General features: G+C 40.6%; 1 protein-coding gene across 5 annotated transcripts in view; it reads right to left on the bottom strand.

Annotated features, from left to right (window-relative positions):
- Positions 1-15,636, bottom strand: part of CNOT6 (CCR4-NOT transcription complex subunit 6) — a 54,597-nt gene that overhangs the window by 38,660 nt on the left and 301 nt on the right. For 2 of the 5 annotated variants that reach the window (XM_033096224.1, XM_033096221.1), the window contains exon 2: positions 14,758-14,867. The exons of 2 other annotated variants lie outside the window; for them this stretch is intronic. In XM_033096224.1, coding sequence (XP_032952115.1) covers positions 14,758-14,764 — 7 coding nt within the window. In that variant the 5' untranslated portion in view covers positions 14,765-14,867. The remainder of the gene's footprint in view (positions 1-14,757; positions 14,868-15,636) is intronic. One more of the 5 variants, XM_033096223.1, reaches the window with a different exon arrangement.

Raw genomic sequence — 15,636 nt, 5'->3', positions numbered from 1 at the left:
TAAGGGTCAGGATTTCTGCCCTGGAAGCCAACCACTCCCTTTCTTTGTTTTTCAGAACATGAGATGGGCTGTCTTAAAATTTAAGAGATGGGTCACTGCTCTAACCTCGAAAGCAGTGAGATCTCTATTTCCCAAATCCCTGAGGATTAGGCAGTGTGGGAGGGTGGGGCATGACAGAATAAAAGAAATGATAACAAACTGGACAGTCAAGCTCTTTCGAGGAACAGCAAGAGAAGCACAACCCAACCCATTTTTCCGGAAGTCCGACAAAACATAGCATTGGAGAGTAGGTAGAGAAAAGGATGTAAGAATACATTCAATTTAGGATTCCCCCAAAGCTTTGAAATCAACAAAGCAGATCTTGCTCTCTAAAAAAATACAGTTTGTTACTGCAGATTATCAAAAAAGGAATAAAAGTTTCCCAAAACAGACTTGAAAACTGTCAAGGAGAATTACAAGAAACTTTTTAAAAATAGCTAGGCCAGAGTCAGCAGGTATCTATCTAGTCCATCTCCCGCTCCTCCACTCCAGTGCCACACATCACTACTGGTGCTGGCAGCATAAACTCCATCCTTGTTCTACGTACATGTCAGAGAAACCGTTTTCATTACTTTAGAATTACTTACCTTAAAGAAACACAGGACATTACTTACCAGCATAGAGAGATATGCTTTTATAATTAAACATTCTATGAAATGGTTTAAAAATATGGAACTATGATTATCCTGAGAAAGTTAGTGTTGCAAAGTAGAATTACAAACCATAACACAAGGAATAAAAAGACTATCCTGGAACATTTAAAATAAGGGTGACCTAACTACATACCATAAACTTCGAAAAACTGCTGTCTAGATCAGGGAAAAACTGTAGGAATCCATAGTCTGTATCCCACAATTTCAGAACCGCTGTGTGTGTGTGTGTGTGTGTGTGTGTGTGTGTGTGTGTATACACACATGGATATAACACAGTGAAAGGACAGTGACAGGATTCACAGGGATTTATCAGAATCTACAGTAAAGAAAAAAGAAGACAAGAACAACTAAGGAAGCAGACTGGAATGAAGACATCCACAAAGGCCCAGTGAAAAAAGTTACCCCCCCTCCCCGCTCCCATAACCCCAAATAGATTAACAGTTCCCTAGTTACAGACCTTAAATTAAATCTATTTTAACCATCCTCTGGCTACAAGTAGAAAGAAACAGCTGCTGGAGACAGGAGCATAAGGAAAGGGGATGACAGCCTCAGGTCAGTTTTTTCTGTCAGGAAATAAAATTTATGCTCAATCAAAATTGGGGACAAATATCTGAATCCACTCCATGGGAAAAGGATATGTAATCTCAAACACCAGTGTTGAAATTACCAACCATAATTGCCACAGCCAACAGGTATGCCTGCTTCTTCCCCAGCCCATCTGTACTTAACCTTTAAAATGTCTCTGTGAGGAAACCCAGAGCTGCTTAAGAACTCATCCAAACCGTAACTGAACAAAAAGCAAGTCAACAAAGAGCACCCAATGTCGAACACAACACACACACACAGAACGACTATACAAAAAAGAAAAGAATTACACAAAAAGGCTTCTCATGCTTAAAGAAGTTAAAATGAAACTCATAAAAACTACAAATAAATAAGTATGGGACAAGACAAACTGAGATAAAAAGGTAGAGTGTAGACGTAATAGGAAGAAAATAACTATTTGAAATTAGAATCTCTAAAACAAGGTTGAGGCAGAAAAGGCAAGTCACAGAAGAATGTATACACGTTATTCCTACTAACACAAAAGGCAGAAATAGGCAAAATTAAACAAACATGTTTTTATGGAAAGAAAAAAGAAAAGAAATAACTAGCATAATATCTAAGCCAGTAATTACCTAACCTGTATCTCAGCAAATCTACCATTCGGTATTTACCCAAGAGAAATAACAATGTATGTCCACAACAAGGCATTTATATAAAATAAATGTCCATCAACAGTGAAAGGATAATCAAGCTATGATATAACCACATAACTGACTACTGCTTAGCAATATGAATGAACTATTGATACATATACACATATATACATGAATCTCAAATTATCCTGAATGAAAAAGATCCCAAAGAGATTCCATTTATATGATCTATAGCGGTAATTCACCTTATGGGGAGTGATGAACATATCTGATATCTTAAATGGGGTGTGGTTTATAGTGATATATAGTCACCAAAACTCAAACTGTACATTTAGGGTCCATACATTCTATTTTATGTAAATTTTACCTCAACTAAAAAATGTTCTATATTCAAACACCTGGTCAAGTGTGAAGACTAACAAAAGGGCATTTTCAGACAAGCAATTACTAAGGAAACATACGACCCATGTACTTTTTCTATATAATTACTCATTTAGCATTATTTATGACCAAAAATACAAACAACCTAAACAACCATCAATAGGAACATAGCGTTACATCAGTTACTGTACAGCCATACTATGGAAAATCATGCAGTTGTGAAAAGAATGTTAAATAAACTACTTGGTACTATACTGAATTACTTCACATTGCAGAATTAAGCAAATAAATACTTATGTTGATGTTAGGAACCAAGATTTTCAGGGTAAGAGAACATTTCTAAATCAAGGAAATTAAATGAAAACACCAACAGTAGAACTGACTTGAGAATATCAATATAAACTCAAGATTTTTGTTTCTAAGTAGCCACTGAAGTGTTCTAGAAGCAATGTTACCTCTGGAATAGTACCTCCTAATCCTTGACTTGGATAAAGTTGTTTGCAAAGTGGCCAATTACAAGTCTGGGGCAGGAATTGTATAAAATGATCCTGGGACATCCTTTAATGACAAAAAGCTAAGTCTAATGGGGTCATCATGATGCAACACAATACAGGAGCCAACTAAGAAGGGGTCCTCACTGGCCAAAGTTGTGACAATTTCAACAAAAAGCATCAATTATAATGGAAATGAAATACATTGAATCAGTAAAAATTTATGGATCACGTGATCGTTATCTAGTGCTGCAGAAAACAGAGCTGGCAGTGATCTAAAAGATGGATTGGCAGCAGAGGAAAAGATCGCAATAATCAAGGGAAGAAGAAAGCAAGAGTGGGGAAAGGGAGAGCTGAGGGGGAGGGAGGGAAAAGAGGGGAGGGGAAGGCCATGGGCACAAATCAGCCACAATTGTGGTAGCTATTAAACTAAGGAAACTGGTAACTAAAGAGAAAGCTGTAAGGGTTTATCCTTTCAGCAGGCACTGTATTTCAGAGCAATCAAACAGCCCCAGCTGAAGGAAAAGTCCTGCCTTACAAAGGAGTGACAGCTAATAAATGAAGAATGATAGAATTAAAAACAACAAAAGTAACAGCATTTTGTAATTCCCACTGACTCCCTTTTAAGTAAGGATTACAAACTGGGTTCCGACCATTAGATGAATCACTGGCACTGGCTAATGCTAAGGTACCACCACCACCCAGATGGTTTTCTGACCATAAGGTGGAAAGTGTTTAAGGGAGAAATAAATTGTTCCCTTCTTCATCAATCTTTCCAACTGCTACCTGGGACAGGTCCAGGTAGTGGGTCTCCTGATGTGAGGGAGTATGAAGTACCCATGAACAACGTAACTTTAATTAAGAACTAGAGGAACGGGCCTGATGACAACAAAGAAGCAATCAGACCTAATGAGAATGCGGGACTCTGCAGGAAATTGGTCTGCCTTCAACAAGCTAGTGTCAGGACTATTCTACATTGGAAGAGAATTAAGAGATATAATCAGAGCAACGAATGGTCCCTATACAGGATCCACAAATCAGCAATAAAGGACATTTTGTGGACAGCTTGAGAAACATTTCATATTTAGCTCATATTTACAATATTAATGAATAATTATGCAATCATGCTATTTTGGTCATGTACAAAAATATTTCTTGTTAAAAGGCACTCTGAAGCTACATAATTTATTTTAATTCTATTGGCCAGATTTTTTTCAAGGGAAATAAGGATGAGTCACAGCCAATCTCAACTGACAAGATAAAATGCTAAATTAAACATCTCTCTTCCTTGACATGCTTTTCACATTTTCTCCTCCATTCTTTGTGCTTTACTTCTTTCGCAAACATTAAAGAAACAAAAAGAAGTGGGGCAGAGGGAAGAAAGGAAGGAGGGAGGGAGGGACATAAAGCTGTGTGCAGAAAGATGCTTTCATTGGACTGGCCAGGCTCCTCTCAGAGTGGCAAGTCAGGGCATGTATGAAAACGCAGTGACACTAACCTTGGTGCCAATTTACTTCTCCCAAATCCAATTTTTCACTAGGTCTTATCCAACTTTTCACTAAATCTGACTGATTTTTTACATCTTCAGGATTTCTAACCCGTCTTCGCCATTTTCAAAGTGACTTAAATTAATTTAGACCCTCCTCATTTCCAGGTTCAACTATTAAATGATTTCCTCTACATCCATCTTCCTGATCAATGCCTGCTCGTGTCACTCTCCTGCTTAAAAACCTAAGATGGCTCCAGCCACCCTATAAAGTCCTAAATTAATTAGTGCAAACCTACTGCTAAGACACAGTCTTTCAATACGTGCTAATGCCTTCCTTCACCAAAGACAACCGGCACCCTAAATTCCTCCTGGCCCTTCAAGTTAACTCAGGTCCCTGAGAGCCTCTGCAGCCCTCCAAAGCCACAAGCTCACAACACCCCCCTCCCCGCACATCAGAGACTTACTACAGCACCTACCCGCCCCCCCACCCCCCACCCCCAGTCTGTATCTCCCAGTGTCTTGTGTTGGTCCTAGCACATTACAGTAATGAACGGGTCTAAACACTCTTTTCCTTTATGATCCAGAAGAAAAAGCAAGAAAAATCGTAAAGCAATTCAATACATCTGAAACATGCTTCCTTGGCTCGCTTGCCTAGGTATTTTTTATAGCCTCAATGCAGTTAAGATACTTCTACATCTCACTTAAAACTCAAATCATCCTGACTCTCAATGTCATCACATTTGTTTTCTTTCTATCCCCACAATTGGCCAGTTAAAAAGTTTACACGGATGATAAACGTCATTTAGGAGCTGTCCTTAGTGGCAAAATGTCTATCACTAGTGCCCTTGTGGCAAAACAAACAAGAATAAAAACCTCTGTAAACTTGAATCCTAACTGCGGATTTCGGGATTTCAGGGCTACTATTACAATAGATAATGATACAATGGCAGATATCCTACAACTCATTACAATCTCTCAAAGCAAGGTATGTGAACTGCTCAGGAGGGATAGAATAAAAAGCTAGTAAAGTAAAAGAAACAAGGTCTTACTAAAAAGTGAAACTCATCTTGGTCTTCAAACCTGCCTCTCCTATGATCTCCACTCTGTTTCCCAGGGCAGACTCTGCCACTTTACCTCCCAGATCTCTCTCTCCCCCACTCTGCCTTCGTTCCCTGAGCTCTCACCTGACCCACTCCCACAGCCTCAGACCCATGTTCTCTCTTCTACTCTCCCCCACTCTGAAGCATCCCAGATTCTGTCCACTGTTATCTCCTAAAAACACAGCTCCTTACCTCATGGAACTAAAAACCCCACATCCCCTTCACCTGTGTACCCCTGAAATCTAACACTACAGCTGATACAAAAGCAGCTCGGACATGGGAACTAACTGAAGAGAGGAAACCTGGGCTCTTTTACAAAACAAATGAGGTGTATTTATAACCTGCCCTTGGTGCCTTTCCAGGCCTCACATCTGCTCTCCTAGGTTCCCACTCACCCTCAGCCACGGCTTCTGCCTGAAATGTCCGACCTCGTCCTCCCCCCAAACCTTAGGGACTCCGGTAATACTTCAAATGCCAACTCAAATATCCAACTTAATCAAAAAGGTCTTTGCTTCCCTATCCCACCCAACAAAGGATTGGGTATTTGTTGATAATTTGTTTATCTTTCCCTGCTTTGAGTTATTCTGAACCTTGAAGATAATTTCTACTGTTACATTTTTTAACCCCACCTTAATTTTTTATACGTATCTCACCTACTCTAATATAGGCGCCTTGCACTTCTATTTTACATATTTTTATATCTTCAGACCTTGGTATTCGGTGAATAGTTATACCAACTCAAGGGGAGAAGCTGTGATAGTAAAAAAAAAGTAAACATTTTGTAAGAAACAAGTGTACCATGTTTCCCCCAAAATAGGACCTACCCTGAAAATAAGCCCCAGTTAAGATCATCAGCCAGGATGCATTTAGTACGTGATGACGATGTTCCAGAAGAAGACGACATGACTGTATTTGAATAAATGTAGACTGTTGTCCATGAAAACCTAAGACATCCCCTGAAAATATGCCCTAATGCGTATCAGGGTGTTAGAAAGATCTTACTAAAAAGTGAAACTCATCTTGGTCTTCAAACCTGCCTCTCCTATGATCTCCACTCTGTTTCCCAGGGCAGACTCTGGGATCTCCCAGATCTCTCTCTCCCCCACTCTGCCTTCGTTCCTTTTGGAGCAAAAATTAATATAAGACCCAGTCTTATTCTCAGGGAAACACGGTACTAACAAAAGCAGTGCCGGTCATACCAGGAATAAAAACTAATAACTAGGCGTCTAATCTTGAAGGCAAAATCTAGAGCAGGGGTGTCCAAACTGCGGCCCGCAGGCCAACTGAGGCTCGCAATCCATTTTTAATTGGCCCGCAGCAAACTCCAAAAATATGTTTCGTTTACTTAAATAAACCAGGTGAGGCAATACGTACTTCACCTCGAGTGAGTGGCCCGGCTGTTTGTGTATTTTACCACATATGGCCCTTGGTGAAAAACGTTGAAAAAAGTTTGGACACCCCTGATCTAGAGAAACCAGACAGAAAGGACCTTAGTGACGGAAGACTGAGAATACGTGTCCTAGTATAGCCTGGGATACAAAACAAGGGACAAACTTAAAGGTTAAACTGTATAAACGCCATCGTAGTGACAACCCTCAAAGACATGAGGGAACCGCCAGGCTATGTCCCTGCCTAGCCTGTGACAGGGCAGCACCTGCCACCTGGCAGGCCTATCGGGTCCTGTACAGGCCTCAACCTCATTTGAACCCACAGGACTCCCGCAAGTAAATGCTATGATTCTCCTTATAGAAAGAAAGGGAGGTCCAGAGATTGAGTAATGAGTAACTTGCTCGAGGTCACAGAGATACTAGCGCCAGAACTGTGATTTGAATCCAAGTCTGATCCAAAAGTCTGTGCTTTCAACCACTACGCAATAATTTACCTGATTAGCTCAATTTAATTCTCATAGCAAGCCATGAGGTAGATGCTATCCTCATTTTATTTCAGGAGGGGAAACTGAGACCTAGCAAATATTAGAGCTGGGATTTGAATGTGGGACAACCTTGCTGCAAAGCTGTTGTCTACTACACCACTGCCTCCCACAACCCTCTAGGATCCTCTTATTGCTAAAACCAAGATTTCATATTCATGCTCCCAAAATTAAGGGGCTGAGGCCACGAGCCCTTGTCTCCTCCTGAGATGTATCATCTTTTCCAAGCTATTCTCCACCTGTACTCTCCCCAACTCTGCCTAATATTCTAAGACAGCCAGACTTCAAACTATCATCTCAGGGCCCTTGTACACTCAAAAATTAACGAGCACCTCAAAGAGCTTTCACTTCTGGGGGTATGTCTATCGATATCATAGTAGAAATTAGAAATAAGAAATTTAAAAATATTTGTTAACCCATTAAATAAATCTATCGCATTTTAAACATTTTTATGAAAAGTAACTATTTTGAAAAACAAAGTAAAATTTCGTGAGCAGTGACACAGTCTTATATTTTTGCAAATCTCTAATGTCTGACAGACTAGAAGACAACTGTATTTGCATATCTGCTCTGAATTCATTCTGATCAGATATTACACATTGTTAGCCTCTGGAAAACTACTATACACTCATAAGAGAATAAGAATGAAAAAGGCACATAACGTCTTAGTAATATTTCTAAGAACTTAAGGTTTCTTAAGGTAGCCATTTGCCCCTCCCCCAAAAATCTCATACACAATTTCCTTAAATCCTTTTTTCAAGTAGTACAAAAATAAATTTCAGTCCAAATTGGTTTAACTAAAATTTCCAATCAATAAGACCTCTGCAAAAACAGATTTTTAGATTATAGTAAAATATTCCTCCAAACAGAGCTAAACAGCAGCCATAGCAGTCGACACAAGCTCTAAAAAGGAAAGACTGGCACACCCATCGGCACCCACCATTCCCAGCCCATAACGGACAGCCCCTAACTGTTTATTATTAGACTGTTATTCAGTGCAGTTCCTACCATGTGTCTGCACCCAATGACATGAGTGAATATAAAACACAGTCGGAAGAAAGCACACGGTATACTGCAACAACCACAATTCTGAAGTTCCAAAATGCTCAAATTTCATTCAACCCAGTAACTCAAAACCACCATGAAGGTACACCAAGTATAGGTCATCCACAAATTCCACCTCAAAATAAATACAAATATTAGCTTAGAAATTTTAATTTCTATATGTTAGGTCAAATATAAAGCATAGAGAGAAACACACACACACACAAACAAGATTTGTGATCGAATCAGCAAAGTTGAGTGCCCACTAACATGCAGGATATTAAGTCAAAACCATGATTTGTGTGGTGAAACCTCACCAAGATCGGAATGGTTAGGGAGGCCGTGGATCCTAAATCTGCTCCTTCGCCTGAGACAAGCAACAACCACCTTATTTGCAGCTTCAGCACCAAATGATGGCCAACAGAAATCTTTTCATTTCTTTTTGTTTGGCCAGATTCTCCATCTCACAATGAATCATATTCTAGCTACCACTATCTAGTGGGAATTTTGGCCTTTTGAGGGATTCAACATTTATTCTCGTTGCTAATTCATATATGCAATCACTTGGGAGATCCGTACATACTAGTTTTGACGCATTAGTCCCTTTTCCCCCTAAAACCAAGAAAGAAAATTCATGAAATGCTGAGCTTACAAATGATCGAGAGGCCTTTAAAAACAATAGAATACTGCTTGAAAGCTACTGAGTGAGGTTTCATGGAAAGAAATCGACAGCAAATGTGTTCAAGAGTTCTGCTTTGCATGGCTTTCTGACGCCAGATGTGCAAGTGACTGCCTTTTCCTAAAATAGTGAGATGCTTTAACACTGGATTTTGGACCAGCAAGAACAGTATTCCTACATGGACTCATGGCTTTTGATCCATAACCAAAAAGAGAATCACAAGTATTAAGATTCTACCTCTATTATGTCGACATGGTCAGCCACTATTGCAAGTGGTTATAAATGTGTGGCAACAACTGGGTCTCCCTGTATTATCAAATCTCTATCAAAGGTCCATTCCAAGCCACAGCACGATGTGTGTGTGTCAGGAGGGAAGAGTGGGGAGTACAGTGTGTCATTAAGAACACAAACCAGAGTCAAAAAGAGGCTAAAGTTTCCACAGTTATAAATGATACCTACCTTACAATTCTGGGGTGAGGATTAAACGAAATAACGCATGTAACGTAGTGCCTATCACATCATTAGCATTCAACGGTTATTTTTTCTTTCTGTGACTATCTATCTGTGACTAAGTCTGAGTTTCTGTAAGTTTCCCTAAAATTAGAAACCAAATGACAATTCTTTAGATGTCCCCCAAACACTAGTTTCACTTTCAACAATTTTAGGTGCAAATGTGTAAAGGAAGCTATTAGTCTAAAACATGGCAGTGAGCTTCATCAGATACTGCCTTATGATCCTGCAATGTTTACATACAACTATACACAATCTTTAGGGAAGAAAAGATTTTGTCCCCCAAAGAGCTGAGTGCAAATATTCTGACTTAATTTTAATAAGTCTTCATTTCTGTTTCGTCTTTAATTAGCAGGGATTCTTAATATCTTCTTTTAGTCTGTCTCCCCACACCCCTCACTCAAAATCTGCCTAGTTTAAAAAAATCTATACGTAGCCTCTTGATGTATCTAGAGACTCACCGTAATACTCTTTTTGGATACAAAGACCATTGCTTAATTTTTGTTTTGCTACATCACCACGTTTACTTTTTGAGTATATATTTGTAGCAAATACTCTGGAAATCACTATGCCTGACATTCCGGTCTTTGCTACTATATTCTACATTTAAACTGTATCAAATATTTAACTGAACTTTGAGCTGTTGAGCACAATGCAAGTAAAACCTAGTACAGGGAACATGAAAAAGTCGATTTTAGTCTTCTAGTAACTAAAGGCAAAGTTATAACAAGGTGATTTTACATCAGATAATCTCTACCTCCAGCAAGGAAGAATTTACTGTTTTTGAAGTCACATGAAATTCCACAAATAATTTTACGTGACCAAATAAAAAGTGAATCATTTCAACCAACATATCAGGGAAAAATATAAAGTCTACATACAATATATATTAGGAATTTATTCCTAAATTTTGGATTTAAAGCAAACAGAAAGGCTGACAACTAACATAGTAGGTGCCAACCTTCTCTGGACCCTGTCTCCTCTTTAAACTATTACCCCTTTTCCTTCTCTTCCCCTTTAAACATTTCCAAACAGCAGTCTACCACCTTTTTCATTTTAACCTCCCCATTGCTCCCAGCCCAAACTACAATCTGACAACTACTCTGGTCCCAGAAAAATTTGCTCTGCTCATATTCACCTAACTGCCCTCTCAATCCATTCTCCCAGCTCATCCTCCCCTAAACCTGAGCACCGTCTGTCTCCACTGAAAACTCCCTCCTTCTGAGCGCTCTTACCTCCCTCCCTTAGCACCTTCGCCACGTTGCTCTCTCCCCTGCTCCCACCTCTTTACTGCCATCCTGTCTGAAACTAAAAGCTGGCTGTTCCTACGGGTGCCCCCTCAGTCCTCTCCTCTTCTTAAATTAACCTGTGGTCCATGAGTAAGTTTCACACTTGTGTGCATACTTCTCTTCAACTGGATCCAGAATTCTCAAGTGATTCTCAAGTGGGGATCCATCTCCCCCAAAATGGTGAAAAGCATTTGTTCACACACTCTTCCTGAGTGATCTCCTAAATCCAAAGCCAACTACTTAATGACCAAATGTATAACCCCCCCCCCACAACCACTCCCTGGTCCAGACACTCATCAGACATACCCACCCAAATATCCGACAGATACATCAAACTTAGAATCAAAATCATACTTTTCCACTTTCCTTGTCCAAATTTGCTCTTGGTCCTCTTTTACCCAAGTTAAATCATACCAATAGTTCCCCAAGCTAAAGAACTTCTGAATCATACTCAGCTCCTTCCTCTTTTTAGAGCTGGTGGTATCTTTCATATTTATCCTATGCTTTTCCAGCACCTACGCTGATGTCTTTGACCTCTCACAAGGACTCGAGTGAATTCTGACCCGTTTCCTGACCCCTGCGTGTCTCCTCAACCTCAACACTCAATGGATCCCCATTATATATAGATGGAAGTCCCAACATTTTAAGAACAAGCCTAAGACTATTCACAAACTGTTTCTGGCCACCCCTCAGTTCCTCACATCCAAGTTGTACGTGACATGACTTTGCACATGCTGTTCCTCCTCCTCGTAATGCCCTACTCAGCCTGACAACCTGCTCACCCTTCACATCAGCTCAAGGACCTCTGAGACGACTCCCTCAAGTTTCCCAAGCAGAAGTTAGCTGCCCTTTCCTTAGCATGCCCCAAACGCTCTGTATAGTCCTCATCATTACATAACCTGATGAGGGCTTTACTGGTTCATTGGACTCGCTCTACACCACTCTAAACCCACATGGGACAAAGACCACGAGCCCCATAAGGACAGCAAATCTATATATGGTGCCTGACACATGGGTGTGCAAGGACTTTTGGAAGTGAGGTTTACAGCACTATTTCAAAGTGCTGTATTCAAATACAATCAGGTCTGCTTGATCAGTTGTGCTGAAAATGTGGATTTGTTCCAATGTGATTGATAAATTAGGGAATTTGAGCATAACTCAAAATTCCCAATTGCTTACGTGTAATTATCTGTGAAAAACACTGGATGAAGGTAAAACACTGTACCCCAATGAATGGAGCTGTGTGGATACAACACACACACACACACACACACACACACACACCCCTCAAACACCTACCAACTACATCAGTTCTGCGTGTTATGAGACACATTCACCCACATCTGGTGGTGTTATAACATTCCCTCTGAGTTCAGCTAAATCTTCCACCACTTCATAATAACTCACAAGCAGCAACCCCTCTTATGCCCATTTCCACAAGCAAACCAGGTCTTTTTCAAGGAAAATTCTACACATTGGAGCATTTATATATTGTTTAACCATTTAACGTGTAAAACTGTGCTGTCATTTTTATCAGGTTCCTTTTTTACAAATAAGTCACTGACTTTTTACTGCAATTTTACATACCATGATTTGTAGGAACCCACATGCCCTTACAGCAGAACTGACTACCGAGTGCTTAGCCTTTAAGAAAATTTCAGTATTCTAACCAGTACGCTACTGGAGAGAAAACTGCTTTCCCCCCAAAGTTCATGAAATGTTTATAACCCGTATCTCAACAGACCATCAGGGTCATCATAACCTTTCAGCTTGGTGGCTCTCGCTTCCGGTGAGCAGAGGGTTGATTTTTCCACTTTAAGTTCCACAGTCTGCCTGAGCCTAACTCAGAAGAAACTTTCACATGTACGATTTTATGGGTTTCATTGTTTTGACTCCTTTAACTTCTTCCAAAACATCCTGGCATTTTTATTTTAAATTACCCCGTATTACAGAGCAATTGGGCAGAGCCCTCAAGCCCAACAGAAAAGGGACCAGACACAAGACACTATATACCCAAGTTAAAAATAGATTCAGAACCACTCACTCCACACTATCTCAAATGTGACTTTTACATGTAGGGCCTTGGCTCAATCCTCCACACTGATGACAGTGATCTTTAAATCACCTTATGCCCCCACTAAAAATATTTTGGCTCCCTCCTTTTCTATAGGATAAAGATATAAACCTCACTTTTAGCTTAGCAAGCAGGGTCTTTCAAAATCTAGGCCAGACATACTTTTTTGCAGGTTCATCTCTAGTCAGTCTCCCTATTCCGGTAACATCTCACCATTGACCTCACCCCAACACTTGGCACCTCAGTGCACCCATGGTTCCTTCTGTTTGAAATGACCCCTTATCCCCAGTTGGACAAACACCTTTTCTCTGTTATTTTCTGTAAACTGCTTCCACACCTTCCACAAATACAACCATTTTCTCTTCTATTCTCCCACAGAACTTGGTACACCTACTAAGCCTATTAAACTACACCCAGGCAGAAACTTGAGTATTCAGTTTTGCATTCTCAGGGTCCAGCATAACTATTCCTCGATATGTAACTTAAGCTATCAAGAAAATATAAAGGGATGAGGGAGTAAGATTAAGGCAGCCTAAATGAGGCCCCATCTTAGAGGCAAACGACCTTCTCCTCTTTAATTACTACTTCAAATACCAAAATATAGTGCATTTCATTGTACTCTAATGAACACAGGCTATGCATACAGTAAGTTTTACAGTTTATTCAGCATTTCTTAATTTCACATACATAGTGTTTTGTTAATCACACTGTCCTAAAATGGCTACCTTCCTAAAATGAGCAGCAGTTAAGATGAAAGAAAAAAGTACATGGATAAAAGATTTTGTGGAAGCTAAGGATTTGAAAATTAAAATTGGAACTTTCCCAAGACAGTAACATTAAGTTCCAACCACAACAAAAGTGTAATTAATAGCATTACATACCCACAAATCCACGTCTTTCTTTTCTCCATTAGAGTATGTTCTTAGCTGAGCCTATTTAGACTTTTCCAAAGTGATAAACACTTTAAAAGCAGAGCTTTCCCTAGTGTGCCTTGCACATGGAAAAAGTACAAGTGTGCTGAAGATGTCGGCGCCCCCACCCTCAGCTGTGAGCAGTCCTTGGGCCTTTATTCCTGTTTGCGTTACATATGAAAACGTTGCATATGAAAACGGTGTATGCTTTAAAGAATATAATAAGGCTCATATGGGTATAGCACGATGCCTAAGTATTAACCAAAGCACATATTTATAAACTACAGGTAGAGGAGGTAGATTCCTACAACACCTTTATTTGTTGTCAGGATCGAGTTCTATAACCACCCTCATCTCTTTAAAAGAAACTAGTCTGAAATTTCCCAGTAACAGTACTCTGCCCCCAAGATTTAAGATACCTGAAGATACCTACAAAATCAAACAGACATTTAAAAGGGCTTCTTCATTTACATTACCACTGATCGAGACACTTTTGTCACATCTTCGTTTTTGACCATTTCACTGTCATGTTCACCTGAGAACTGACCAGACTCAACTACCTCAAATAACTTCAATCCATTAAAACACCCTCTGCCCTCCCCAAAGAACTATACTCTCCAGCAATTACATTCTCATTTGCTCTCATATTCATACACAACCTGGTCCCTCTTAACTGTAATATGTTTGGGCCAGTCACTTTAACCTTCTAGGTCTTTCCTCATCAGCACTTACTCAAATATTTTGTTTAAAGCAAGTCGACTGGACTAGATCACTCGTCTAAAAATATTAAGCAATTTTTATTCTAAAAGTCATGACATTCTAAAGACAGTGACAACTGCTGACAGCAATTACCAAAAAAAGTCTTCAAAACCTTGACCAACGGCTGTATCAGCTCCTACAACCTACAAAACTGGTTTGGAATGGTAAATCCCAGTCAGTGTATTGTGAAAAACACAAAGTGTTATTACATGCCATTTTATTTTTCACTTCCTCTCCAAAATTCTCTTCTCTTCAAAATTAAATTCCCAGAAACAAGGAAGCAAGAAGATTCCGCAGTAGCACTAATAGGACAATCCACCTGGAAAACAGGTAAATATGGGAACTCAAATTCAAGCAGATTATTGAAACAATGTCAGCTTAACACAATAACAAATCCAGGAAGGTCCAGCAAGATGACCATTCACAATGTTGTCATTTGCAGTAACAGTTAAATAAAAAGGTTACCGGCGTTAGTTAGCAGGCTCTTTGGGGAAGGTGGAGGAAGAGTCAAAGAAAAAAGTTTCCGTATTGTGGGGAGTGTGAGGAGGAGAGGGGGAGGGGGGGAGGGGGGAGGAGGGGGGCAGGGGGGAGGAGGGGGGAGGGGGAGAGGGGGAGAGGGGGAGAGAACGAACTCCGGTTACTGGAGAAAACTGCTTCAAGTCACTAGAACTACTCCGAGTCCTTACCTTAGCAATACCATAAATCTTTTCATTCGGTGCTAAGCGATTCTTTAACCATGTCATTCCCACCCACTCCCCCAAAATCTGCGTTAAACTGAATTGTAAACACTTTTGGGGGAGGGGGTAAACAGTCGGTTTCCCGCTTTGCGAGGTTCCACACTCTGCAGCGCGCAATCCCACAGCCACTCCTCCAAAGTTGCCACCCATCCCGGCCGCGAGTCTCGGACACCGACTCGCCTCCTCCCGGGGACCCGCGCCGGGGTCCGAGGGCCAGCGCGCCCCCGCCCCGCCCCTGCGCGCCGCCGCGCCCGCCGTCAATCAACGCCCCCCACCCCCGGTTTGGGCGTGGGGGAGCGACTCCCGGCGCTGCGCGATCGCAACGTATCTTGGGGGCCTCAACAGCCGCCA

This window comes from Rhinolophus ferrumequinum, chromosome 24 (genome assembly GCF_004115265.2).
Source record: "Rhinolophus ferrumequinum isolate MPI-CBG mRhiFer1 chromosome 24, mRhiFer1_v1.p, whole genome shotgun sequence".
Classification (NCBI taxonomy): domain Eukaryota; kingdom Metazoa; phylum Chordata; class Mammalia; order Chiroptera; family Rhinolophidae; genus Rhinolophus; species Rhinolophus ferrumequinum.
This window is presented reverse-complemented; position numbering and strand designations above follow the sequence as displayed.